The 12,741-nt window shown below is 41.6% G+C and overlaps 2 protein-coding genes across 3 annotated transcripts in view; one reads left to right on the forward strand and one right to left on the reverse strand.

Annotated features, from left to right (window-relative positions):
* Window positions 1–8,349, reverse strand: part of LACTB2 (lactamase beta 2) — a 43,402-nt gene extending 35,053 nt beyond the window's left edge. The window contains exons 1-2 of the mRNA XM_002710464.5: window positions 8,070–8,349; window positions 1,457–1,620 (exon numbers count right to left, since the gene is read on the reverse strand). Of these exons, the coding sequence (XP_002710510.1) occupies window positions 1,457–1,620; window positions 8,070–8,191 (286 nt within the window). The 5' untranslated portion in view covers window positions 8,192–8,349. The remainder of the gene's footprint in view (window positions 1–1,456; window positions 1,621–8,069) is intronic.
* A 26-nt stretch (window positions 8,350–8,375) lies between these two features.
* XKR9 (XK related 9) overlaps window positions 8,376–12,741 on the forward strand; it is a 35,593-nt gene continuing 31,227 nt past the window's right edge. The window contains exons 1-2 of one of the 2 annotated variants that reach the window (XM_002710465.5): window positions 8,376–8,624; window positions 11,238–11,295. The gene's annotated coding sequence lies outside the window, so the exon portion shown is untranslated. Of the gene's footprint in view, window positions 8,789–11,237; window positions 11,296–12,741 lie in introns of both variants that reach the window. The other variant, XM_070075155.1, reaches the window with a different exon arrangement.

A 12,741-nucleotide genomic window follows, 5' to 3' on the forward strand; every position in this document is an offset into this window, starting at 1 on the left:
GCTGTTGTGGCCATTTGGGAAGTGAACCAGTAGATGGAAGATCTCTCTCTCTCCCTCTCTCTCTGTAACTTTGCCTTTCAAATAAATAAAATAGATCTTTATTAACTACCAAGTTATTTATTAAATAATTTATTAACTAATAATATTTATTAACTACTAAGTTAATTAAAATCTTTAAAAAGGACATTAGTTGGGGCCAGTGCTATGGCATAGCAGGTAAAGCTATCACCTGCAGTGCTGGCATTCCATATGGGCACTAGTTCAAGTCCCAGCTGCTCCACTTCCAATCCAGCTTTCTGCTATGGCCTAGGAGAGCAGTGGAGGATGGCTCAAGTTCTTGGACCCCTGGACCCACATGGAAAACCCAGAAGAAGCTCCAGGCTCCTGACTTTGGATTGGCTCAGCTTTGGCCATTGTGGCCATTTGGGGAGTGAACCAGTGGATGGAAGACCTCTCTCTCTGCCTCTCTGTAATTCTGCCTTTCAAGCAAATAAATAAATAACTCTTGTAAAAAAGGACATTAATTAAGTGCCTATGTACATCCTATGTGAATGAATGTCTTTGAATTCCTTGCTGTATGTTGAACATGTCGAGTGTACTCCCACTGTAGCATCTTTCCTCCTGCGATGGCCTCTGCTTGGTGTGCCCTCCTCTCAGGAGCTCAGTCCTTCTCCCTTCAATATCATAGCCACTGTCCTCCCTCACCCGACTCTTTCTCTCATTCCTCTTCATGTGCTTTATTTTTCTTCATAGTGCCTATTACCATCTGATTTCTTAACTACCCTTTACCTTCCCTAAAAGAATGAAAGCTCTACCTGAGCAGAGTTAGTTTTGTTCGCTGCTGTATTCTTTGTGCCAAGAACAGTGACTAGCACAGGGTCGCCACTTGAATATTTGTTAGTGAATGAACGAATCCATGGGTGTGATGGTGGGATGAGGGAAAAAGGAGAGGAGCAGCAAAGTGTCAATACTCAACAGATTTCAGGGAGACAATTATCAACACAAGTACATTTCATCTGAGTTTAAGTGTATCTTAGTAATTGTCTTAAAAGTTATAGAAGGCCCAAGATCATCTGTTTAGAATGTGGACAATACAGCACCTACCCCATATTCTCTATGAAATGCTCAGCACAGTGCCTGGCACACAGTCAATGCTCAAAATCTGTTAGTCATTATTCAGTCTGAAGCCGTAATTGTGCACTGACTGAATTAAAAGAGACCGTCATTACCGGGAAGAGGGAAACATAAGAGAGAAAGGGGTTTGAAACAGAAAGTAAGACTTTTCCTTTCCTCCCTTGTTAAAACTGGGGACAATATTCAAGTCATATCAATGTTTACAAGTAAAATATAAGTTATTTAGTAAAATGGTTCATAGCTTACTTAGCTCTGTAACTGAAATAAATTATGCCCCCAACACAGCTTTCTTTAATGAATTTAATGGATGTTTTCTGCTTACCATTATTGATGCTTTTACAAATGTCTCCTATGCCTCCAGAATGATCTTTGTGCCAATGAGTCACTACGATTTCCTGGATTGCTGTGTTGAATTCTGTCAGAGCCTGCTTTAAACAGCTGATATATTCTGGAATTGCTGGTTCTCCAGTGTCAATAAGGATTCTCCTGAAAATTAAATAGAAGAGAATCACACAATTGGAACACAGCTAATATTGGCATAATTCTCACATCGACAGTTTACATTAAATTTAAGAAACTGCATACATGATTTTCCTTCCCACATGCTCAAAAATCAGCTATAAAAGGTTTCCAAAAAGTTCATGTAATATACATATTATGAAAAAGCATGCATAATTAAAGTATCTTTGCATCAAAATAAACTTACCTTTAAATTCCATTTTCCATGAACTTTTTGAAGTATCCTTGTATGTTATTTTAGCTTAACTATAGTAGCTGTGCCTTAAGGAAGGTGTTTGAAAAAGTTACAAATAAATCAAGACTAAATAATGAGTAATAACTGTAATCTTGAATGGCTACATAGCAATTAAACAGCATTGTTCCAAGGACCTTACATATTTTAACAATTGCATTGCTAACAACTGTTTAAGACAGATATTCCATTATAATATTCAGAAGTTAACTTGTCCAACTTGTCTGAAAATAAATGGCAGAATGAGCATTCAAACACAAGAATCCTGGTGCCAGAAACTGGTATGTATTCTACCAGTTCTGCCTTCTTGGTCTTTTAGGAGGCCCCCAAACTTTTCATAGATATGGAAATATTTGATAAAATAGCATTCCTAAAGAAACCATGTTACGCTGGCACTCTAACACATGAACATGAAGGCTGTAGGGGAAATATGGGAGTGACATCTGAGTTGCTTTTTTCTTAAGATTTTGTTTTTATTCAAATTTGAAAGAATGAGAGAGGTCCCAAATGGCCACAATAGCTGAGGCTGGGCCAGGCTGAAGCCAGGAGCCTAGAATTCCATCTGGGTTTTGCACGTGGGTGGCAGAGACCCAAGTAGCTGAGCCATCTTCTATTCCCCTCCCAGGTGCATTAGCAGGGAGCTGAAATGGAAGTGAAGCAGCCAGGACACAAATATGTGCTCTGATATGGGATGCTGATGTTTTAAGCAGCAGCTTAACTCACTTCGCTACAATGTTAACCCCTGCTTTCTTACTTTACTAGACAATCCTATTACATTTTTTTGCTTGTGGTTCCAAACCTGCTTTATACTTTGTTTGGCCTTCTTCGCTATTCTGAGGTGGCCTTTCTTTCTCCCGTTTTTTTGAACAAAGAAATTGCAGTGACATTTTCATCAAGAACCATTTTACTAACTTAAATTCATGCTGTTTGATAGTATCACCCATTTAGGTTGGAAGAGAGATCGGTTTTGATAAATTAATCAGTGTTTATAGATTGTGTAGTATGGGCCGTGCCTTTATTTGTTGCAGTAAGCAACACAAGAAACTCTGTTTACATTCCTGTGGAGATAATAAAAATAAACAAATACTAAAGGTACAGAAAACAGACAGCATTTCGCACAGCCTTACAGTGGAGTAGGGGCTTATAGTGGTGCAGTGGGATAAGTCCACACTTTCCACGTCTGCATCCCGTATTGGAACTCTGCTTCTGATCCAGCTCCCTGCTAATATGCCTGGGGAAAGCAGCAGCAGATAGTCCAAGTGCTTGGGTACCTGTCACCTTCGTGGGGGACCTGGATGGAGTTTCTGGCTCCTGGCCGTTGAGGCCATTTGGGGAGTGAACCGGCAGATGATCTCTTTCTCTGTATCTCGCACTGTCTCTGTTATATATTGGATGGTTTGTTTCCCTGATCCTATTCCCTGAGATGTACAGCCAATAAAAACAAACTGGCCTCTGACAGTGGAAGAGGGCAGTGGCCTTAGGGCCTGTGGCCTCCAACTGTATCCTGAGTTCTGCGGATTTACTTTAGAAGTACAGTGGTAAACTGTACTTTCTGGAGATGGAAGACCGGACGGTACACTGGTCCAAAGGGACACTAGTAGGTCTTGTTGGCAAGGAAGACATAAGAGATGGTTTAAACAACATTTATAAGGCATGATCAACAGGATAACAAAGATCACCAACAGTGGAGGAGGCAAGTTTGAGATGTTTGATTTAGGCCACAGTGAATTTTGATGGCATTCCTAGCCATTTTCTTGAGATTTTTCCCCATAGCAGTTTTTACCAGGTAACACATTATATAATTACATGTTTATTTCTTTATTGTCTGTCTCTAAAACTTTGACCAGCCTATGAATTTGAGCCCTAAAAGGGCAGGGACTTTATCTGTTTGGTTAAAGAAACTGCTGAATTTATTTCCATGTCTACAATACACTGTGCTGTACTTAGCACTGTATACATTTAGTCACATTAAATTAAAAATATAAAAATTATGGGGCCAGTGCTGTGGCGCAGCAGGTTAATACCCTGGCCTGAAGCGACGGCATCCCATTTGGCTGCCGGTTTGAGACCCATCTGCTCCACTTCCCATCCAGCTCTCTGCTATGGTCTGGGAAAGCAGTAGAAGATGGCCCAAGTCCTTGGGCCCTTGCACCTGCATGGGAGACCCGGAAGAAGCTCCTGGCTTTGTACTGGTGCAGCTCCAGCTGTTGCAGCCAATTGGGGAGTGAACCATCAGATAGAAGACCTCTCTCTCTCTCTCTCTGCCTCTCCTCTCTGTGTAACTCTTTCAAATAAAAATAAATAAATAAATCTTTAAAAACAAAACAAAATTATAATACTTCCAAATAATATTCTCTGGCCCACTATCCCAGATTTTGGGGTTATTTACTCTTGATTTAACACAATTCTTCATGCCCCATAATTTGCATCATCTAGACTGTTCTGGGAGTATTTTGGCCCTTTAAGAAGAAACCGCCCATGTTTATATCAACATTTTTCAAATTTCTTAAGCCACCATGGTCCCTTTTTATTATTTTTTAGTCCTTCCCTTCCCTTCTCCTTCCAAAGAAATGATTTGGAAACATGTTCCATCCACTGGTTCACTCCCCAATTGGCCTCAATGGCCAGAGCTACGCTGATCCAAAGCCAGGAGCCAGGAGCTTCTTCCAGGTCTCCCAAGTGGGTGCAGGGGCCCAAGGACTTGAGCCATCTTCTACTGCTTTCCTAGGCCATAGCAGAGAGCTGAATGGAAGTGGAGCAGCCGGGACTAGAACTAGGCGTCCATATAGGATGCTGGCACTGCAAGTGGTGGCTTTACCCGCTAGGCCACAGTGCCAGTCCCAGGACTGCATCAAAGAAAGATCTAGTGAAGAAGATGACTCTATAAGGGAATACTAGAAAGAGAACTAGAGATGTAAGAGGAGATGTGGAAACTGTGATGTTAGCAAACAAAAGAGCAAGTGGTCAATGGTGTAAAAAATACTGAAGTTCAAGTAACATAGGAATAGAAAAATGTCATTGGGTTTAGTAATATGGAATCTACCTATGGTCTTAGAACCATTTTGTAAAGTGGAACATGTGGATAACAAATTGGGAACATCTGATTTGGACTCAATTAATATTCATTTCTAACTTCCTTTTACTTTATGCAGTAAGGCAGCATCATTTGCACATTAATTTATTTTACTTCAATTATACAGACTCTTCAGTTCAACTATATATGGAAATAATTTCAATAATGTGAGTGATCTCCCTGGCTACCACACTCCATGCATTTATAGGAGTACAATTATTAAGTAGTATAGATAAGGGACCTTGAATCTGCTCACTCCTCAGTTTCAGGTCTGTTAAGTCTCTTTTAGCATAAGCGCTTTGCTATGTGGTAAGTGTGACTCTAGTGTTTAAAGACACAGTATGCATATTTCATACAACATGGCTTCTAAACACACACTAACTTCTTCGTATGGTTTTCAAACAGAAGCAGCCATCTGTTTCAATGCAGGGAGAAAAGCGGGTTGTGTTGAACTTACTCAGAGAGTACACTGATCTACAACATGGAATATTCTCCTATAACTTTACAGGGTGATTTTTGACCACACACAACTTTCATCTTAGAAACTGACGTGGGAACTTCTTTTACTAGGACACAATGAAAAGAGAATACCTATACACATACTAGGTTGAGAATTCCAGCCAAGGCGGACTATACCCTACAGGTTTGGTATTTTTTTTTTTTTTTTTTTGACAGAGTTAGACAACGAGCGAGCGAGACAGAGAGAAAGGTTCTTCCTTCCGTTGGTTCACCCCCCAAATGGCCGCCACAGCTGGCACACTGCACCGATTCAAAGCCAGAAGCCAGGCACTTCCTCCTGGTCTCCCATGCAGGTACAGGGCCCAAGCACTTGGGCCATCCTCCACTGCCTTCCCGGGCCACAGCAGAGAGCTGGCCTGGAAGAGGAGCAACTGGGACAGAATCTGGCGCCCCAACTGGGACTAGAACCTGGGGTACCAGCACCACAGGTGGAGGATTAGCCTAGTGAGCGGCGGTGCCAGCTGGTATTGTTTTCTGCTTAATTTTCTATCCTGCTAGATTCTGGAAGCAGCCTAAAAGTTCATGTACCTAACTGACCCTGCCTTATTTACTCTGTTCTTAACCTTTTGCCTACCTGGCATACAGAACTTTTACTCCGCTGCTTCTAAAATTATTTACTGGAAAAAGGTGAATATAGTTTATACTTCAAATGAAAACCCAGCAAATTACACTTACATTTGAGGTAATCAGCTATATTTTATTAGTTGTCACAGCCAGACTGCACCACTAAATTCACTGCTTAATAGGAACTACTGTCCCTTGGTGACCACGGGGGATTGGTTCCAGGAACCACTCCAGGTACCCCAATCCTCAGGTGCTCAAGTTCCTTATTGAGAATGGTGTAGTATTTGCATTTTATCTACACACAACCTCCCATAGACCTTAAATCACTTTAAACTATTTAAAATAACTAACGCTGTTACAACATAAATAGGTGTTGCACAGTATTGCTTCGGGAATTAATGACAAGAAAAAAGGTCTGTGAATGTTCAGTACAGACACAACTTTTTTTCTGAATATTTTCCAACCATGCTTGGTTAAATCCAAGGATGTGGAACTTGCTCATATTGGGAACTCTACTCTATATCTTTTAATTTTGGATCATCTAGTATACAGTTGTTGCTCAATACAAAGGATCCTCAGGTCCGGCACTGTGGCTTAGCAGATTAGGCCACCACTTATGATGCCGGCATCTTACATGGGTGCTGCTCCACTTCTGATCCAGCTCCTTGTTAATGGCCTGGGAAAGTACTGGAGGATGGCGCCAAGTCCTTGGGCTCCTGCACTCATATGGGAGACCCGGAAGAAGCTCCTGGCTTCGGCATGGGCCAGCCCAGGTGGTTGCAGCCATATGGGGAATTGAGCAGTGGATGGAAGATCTCTGTCTCTCCATCTCTCTAACTCTGCCTTTCAAGTAAATAGTCTGTGGAAAATGCTTATCATGAAAAAACTATGCATGAATTTTACAATTTCTTTCATCAAAATAAATCTTTTAATTCAATTTTTCTGGAATTTTTTTTCCAAAATGTGTTTATTTGAAAGGTTCAGAGAGGGAGACACATGCGTGTACACACACAGACACACACACACATACACAGATCTGGCTCACTCCCCAGTTGGCCCCAGGAGCCAGAAACTTCTTTCAGGTCTCCCAATGAGTGCAGGGGCCCAAGCACTTGGGCCATCTTCCACTGCTTTCCCTGGCCATTAGCAGGAAACTGGATTGGAAGTGGAACAGTCTGGACTCGAACCAGCCCCCACCTGGGGCCCAAGTACTTTGGCCATCTTCCACTGTTTCCCAGGCCAGTCGCAGTGAGCTGGAACCAAAGTGGAGCTGCCAGGACTCCAATTGGTGCCCATATGGGATGCCAGCATTATAAGCCCAGCTTAATTCTCTAGGCCACAACACCAGTCCTATCTGCAAACTTTTTGAGGTACCCTACTACTCTGCAGTGAAACATACCTCCCCACGTCTGCATAATTTCATTAACAATGCAACTGAATAAAAGAAAAATATCTCCTTAGAAACAGAGATGTCTCCCCTCTTCAAAACAACCCAAACAAGGTCACATACAATTGAAACAAATCAGCAAAAAATTTGTTGACTACCGTCAGAGCCTCTGGTTTCAGGGCCTCAAGCAATCTGAAAGCAAGAAAAACCTGCCCTCTGCTGCTTAGTTAAGGAAATGCCCTCAGCACCTTGAACGGAGGCTGGGAAGGGAAGTTACACTCCAGGCAAAACACCAAGAAGCCAGTTAAGCAAGACATTGTTAACGCTTTCTGGAATGCTTAAGTCCAGGGGATCTTAAATTCTCAACAGTTTAAACATGGTTACTCCAGCACCAGACATCAAGCAAAGAAAACCGGGTTTCAAAAGCAGGAAGTGAAATTTTCCTTCTTTTTAGTGATTTCTAAGTTGCCATCCCGGTGGCAGTTACTTGGCGGCGGCGTCCCGGGAACTGGGCCTGGGCATCCAGTGGTTGGTTTGCCGGGCTGGCGCCAGGACGCCGGGCGCACGCCGCAGTGGCAGCTGCGGTTCTCGCAGGTGCTGCGAGCGGGTGTGTGTGTTGGGGGAAGAGGGGAGACGTTTACCTGGAGCCGGTCCCCACCAGGTAGGTGTTAGTGCCTTGCAGGGTCATGGGACCCGGGTTACAGCCCAACACGCGTACCACCCGGCTGGACAGCCGCTCAATGCGCTGCAGAGTGGCAGACATCTCCGCCACACCAAGCCCACCGGCACGTCGCCTACTCGGCAACCCGAGCGCCGAACAGGCCTGGCGGGCGGACGGGCCGGCCGGGGCAGCGTTCACGCTACGCTGAGGAAGCCGAGAAGGCACAGATGGGCAGCTCAGCAGTGGGCGGGGCCAAGCGTCACGTGACGTCGCGCAAGTCGGAGGCGGGGATTCGGGCCGCGCGCTTGCGCCGACGGCGGCGGCGGCGGGAGGGCGTTCGCTAGCGCGTGGCCTGAGGCGGCGGGGGGCTAGGCAGGGGTCTGGGGGTGTCAAAGATCCTGGTACCTCGCCAGGAGCTCCTTGCCAGGAGTTCGTGCCAAGGCAGGCGAGTGCATCCGGGTGGATGAGAGACGTTTTTCAACCTGGGAAGTCCCGTGGTGGCGCACGGGGCAGGCAGGTGTGGTAGTTACTTAATGTGAGTACTAAGTCCCAGAAAAGCTTTCCTGTCAGGTTTTCAGGTGGCACCGGGCGTTTACGTGTGAGGAGTAGCCTGGTTGGTTTTTTTTATAGTAACCAGGACTAACTGATATTTACCAAGCACGGAGTGGCGTGCTAAGTGCCTTTCACACACACGATGAGGTAGGCACTATTTTCGTGTCCATTTTATAAATGGAAAATGGAGACTGGGAGACTTGCCCAGGTGACGGTGTCTTGTGTCTGTCTGCCTTGCATCAGCTCTGGCCTCTGCGTGGGGAGATCAGGGCGCTTGCCTCTCCCTTCCCATGTGCCCAGCTGCCCAGAGAAACGGGCTGGTTTTGTGGAGTTTTATGACCAAGATGGACTTGTCTGTGTTGAGACTTTTTTTCTAATGGGCAAAATATTAACTAACCCAGTATTGACTATTGCTTCCCCTTTACAAAGTTAAGTTATAAGTTACCTGAAAGGAAACACAAAGATCCTGTGATCAAGCCCTTCTATTTCTGACAATTATATGTCATAAATATAATATTTATATTTAAATATTTATTATTTATATATATTTAAATATTATAATTATAATACCTCAAAAACTATCCCAAAAGAGGTGTGTAATTTATCCACTATCCCAACCCATTCTTTTTTACACTTGATCTTAGCCAAAAGCGATAACCCACTCTTTTTTTTTTTTTTTTAATTGTTTAGTTATTTGTGCACATGTTCCCATCCACTGGTTCACTCTTCAAATGCCTGCAATGGGCCCTGGGTTAGGGGTCACACCAGGAGCCTTGAACTTGATCCAGATCTCCTGTGTGAATGGTGGAGATCCCAACTATTTGAGTCATCATTGCTGCCTCCTAGGGTGCGCATCAGCAGAAAGCTGGAGTCGGGAGCAGAGCCAGAACTCCACCTCCCGAAACCAGGCTCTCCAATGAGTTCCGCCAGTGGGAGTCCTAAGTGCTAGGTCAGATGCCCACCCCCATCCTCCGTGTTTTTTCTTTTAAAAGAACTCTGCTGAAAGGGTATTTGGCACAGTGGTTAAGTTGCTTGGGGGGCCCCTGCCCCTTATTGGTGTGTCTGGTTAGAGTCCTCATTACTCTGCTTGTGATCCAGCTTCCTGCTAATACATGCTCCATGAGGCAGCAGATGATGGTTCAAGTACTTGTATCCTGCCACTCACCTGGGATACCTGGATTGAGTTCGGAGCTCCTGGCCTTGGCCTGGCCCAGCCCTGGCTACTGCCAGAATTTGAGGAGTGAACCATAGATGAAAGATCTCTCTCTCTTTCTCCCCCTCTGTCTCTTTCTCAAACAACAAAAACAACAACCTATCCCAAAAATCTGCTAGAAAAATCAATGAATGCTAGAGTGGTGGATGGAGCAGTAATTTCCAACTACAGAGCTTTTCCTGAGACTCTGGGTAGCTCCTCTCTCTTACCTCTTTGTTTTTGTTTTCCATTTTTAAATTAGAATTTGCCATCTGAATTTCATTTAATCCACTGCCAAGCCCTTCATTTGACAGATTAAAAAATGGGCCCAATAATAATTGAAAAATTAAATGACTTGCATAGGGTCACACAAAGAGACAATGGTAGAAGATCACAAAGAGGGTAGATAATGAACATGGTTCAGACAAACTGAAGTTGAGGTGACTGTGAGTAGCTCGGCAAAGAAATCTAAGGACAGTTGGATACGTGGGTTGAGATCAGAAAGGAGATCTAGGCTAGAGATGTAAAGCTTATCCTTTGTGAATATACTTAACAATGTGACTTGAAGTTTAAATTCCTCTCTAAGAAAAAAGTCTAGAGATTTTTAGATTATGTTCAGTTGCTCTATAATTTATTTCCTGCTTATCACGTGCAAAGTATTATTGTAGACATATTGGGGGAGATGTTAAAAATGAATAAGATGGTCTTTGCTTTCTACAGGGAGAAATACATGACCTTGTTTTAAAGCATTTGTGGGTAAATCCTAGAAAAAAAGTGTAGCTCAATTGATAGAATTTCATGGAGAAAAAGGAGAATCATTTATTGAGAAGATCTGGGAAAGTTTACAAGTTTTGAATTTTAAGCTGATTTTTGAAGAATTAATTAAATTTCATCAGATAGATGGAGGTTATTCTAGAGACAGTAAATAACCTTGAGCAAAGGCTTGGAAATAGAAGAAATATAGTGTTCATTTTAATAATTGATAACAGCAATCTTAATTTTTTGGGGCATAGGATTTGAGAAGTTATATAGTATAAGCTGAAAAAATAGGTATGGTTAGGTTAATAATATTTTAAAAATTCTGTATCAAAGTATTTCAAATTCAAGAATTTCTTTCTTTCTGGTATTGCTTGTTATCTACTTGAATATGCTGTGAAGCAAATTATATGTCTTAATACTTAAACGACAAGTACAGAGAAAACATGGAACTTTGTCAGCTTGTAGAAGGAGCGATATTATTTCTTCCTCTCAATGAGATAACTATGAAGAGATGTACAGTGTTCACAATGATGCAGACTCTGATCATTTGATTAGAAAATGCCACATATGACTAACGTAATTTTAGTTTCATTTTTCTATTCGATCTTAAAGGTTTACGCGTTCTTTAATTGTTCTTGTTTTCAGTGAAGAATTAAAAGAATCACAAGATGATGATTTTCCAGAATTGACTTCTATTTGACAAGTAAGTCTGTATTTTGTGTGTGTTGAATTTGGTGGAAAAATGAAAATTTCCTAGGTTTTATTTCTTCAGATGTTTGCTTTATCATGTTCAGTGGGCAGAGTTTATGTATTTTGGCTAGCAGTCAGATATTCACTTAGCTTGGCTTTTGAATGAAATTGAATTGAAACTATGCTATTAAGTTAGTAAGTGTAGAAGTCCCCTGTGAAACCCAGTTTTGTTGGTGGCATTATTTCTGCTAAGGTGGTACTGGGGCATTGATGAATTGTGGAGATAGAAATGAACTACACACAAGTTATGCAACTATGTGATTATTGAAAGAACAGCAGGTACTATTTCTGAAAATTGCTGTATTTGTTATCTTGCTATGTAGGTTTCCTTCCTTTTGGTATTATGTTCTGCCTGACTAAATTAGGACTGTGGACATTGCCATATCAGATTAATCTATTGAGTCAATGTAATTTCTGTTTCTTAGAAATTGTTCCTCCCATCTTGTAAAACTTGACTCAGAACTGCTGGTGTTTCCCTTATTCATGGCAGGTAAAGGACGCTTTCTTTATGGGAACAGAGATTATGAAATGTGCACATGGAGTGCTTAGGTATCATATTGTAGGTTTCATGGTACCATCATTTAAAGAAATTATTTACATTTAAATATCAGTTTAAGTGAAACTATAGTTCAAGTATTGCATTTTAGTCAGGTTTTACCCTTTTGGACATTATGTATCACATTCTGATCTGAGAAGAGTTGGAAAATAAGTTAAAGATTTTTGCTTAGAAAGCTCTTGTATGACCTGCTTTGCAATTTTAACTAAATTTGCCCCTCATCTGTAGAAAAGAATAATGCACTATGGTTTCAGTCTGTCTCAAAAGTGTAGAATGCTATGCTCATGTCATAGTCAATTATTAATGTTTTCTGTTTTTTCAATAGAATGTGTAATATTTTGTGATTATGACCCAAGCATTTGAGGCAAACACACTTTACTCAGTAGAGGTAACTCATCTAAATACTCAATATCTCTAAGTATTAGTTTTCAGGTCCATAAAATAGGGGCAATGATAAATCCCACGGGATTTGTGAGACTCTGGTATCATGATAAATAAAATAATATGTCCAGATGCTTCCCTTGTAATCACTCAACAGTGGTAGCTACTATTATTATTATCTATTCTTCAATTATGTAGGTTGCATTTTTTTATCCTAGATGTGAAAGCTCACAAAATTACATTTTTTTAGAATTGAATTGAAACTATGCTATTAAGTTAGTAAGTGTAGAAATTACACACGTGATTGGGTTACACATTAGACATATCCAGTATAACCATGGTAAGGAATCTCTGTAAATGTTTATTTCTGGAGGACATACTTGAAATCTAGTTCATTGGACTTTTGAACTAGTACTGCCTGGAAATTTTTTCCATTTCCTACCCACATGGCTAATTCCACTA

This window comes from Oryctolagus cuniculus, chromosome 6 (assembly GCF_964237555.1).
Source record: "Oryctolagus cuniculus chromosome 6, mOryCun1.1, whole genome shotgun sequence".
Taxonomy (NCBI): domain Eukaryota; kingdom Metazoa; phylum Chordata; class Mammalia; order Lagomorpha; family Leporidae; genus Oryctolagus; species Oryctolagus cuniculus.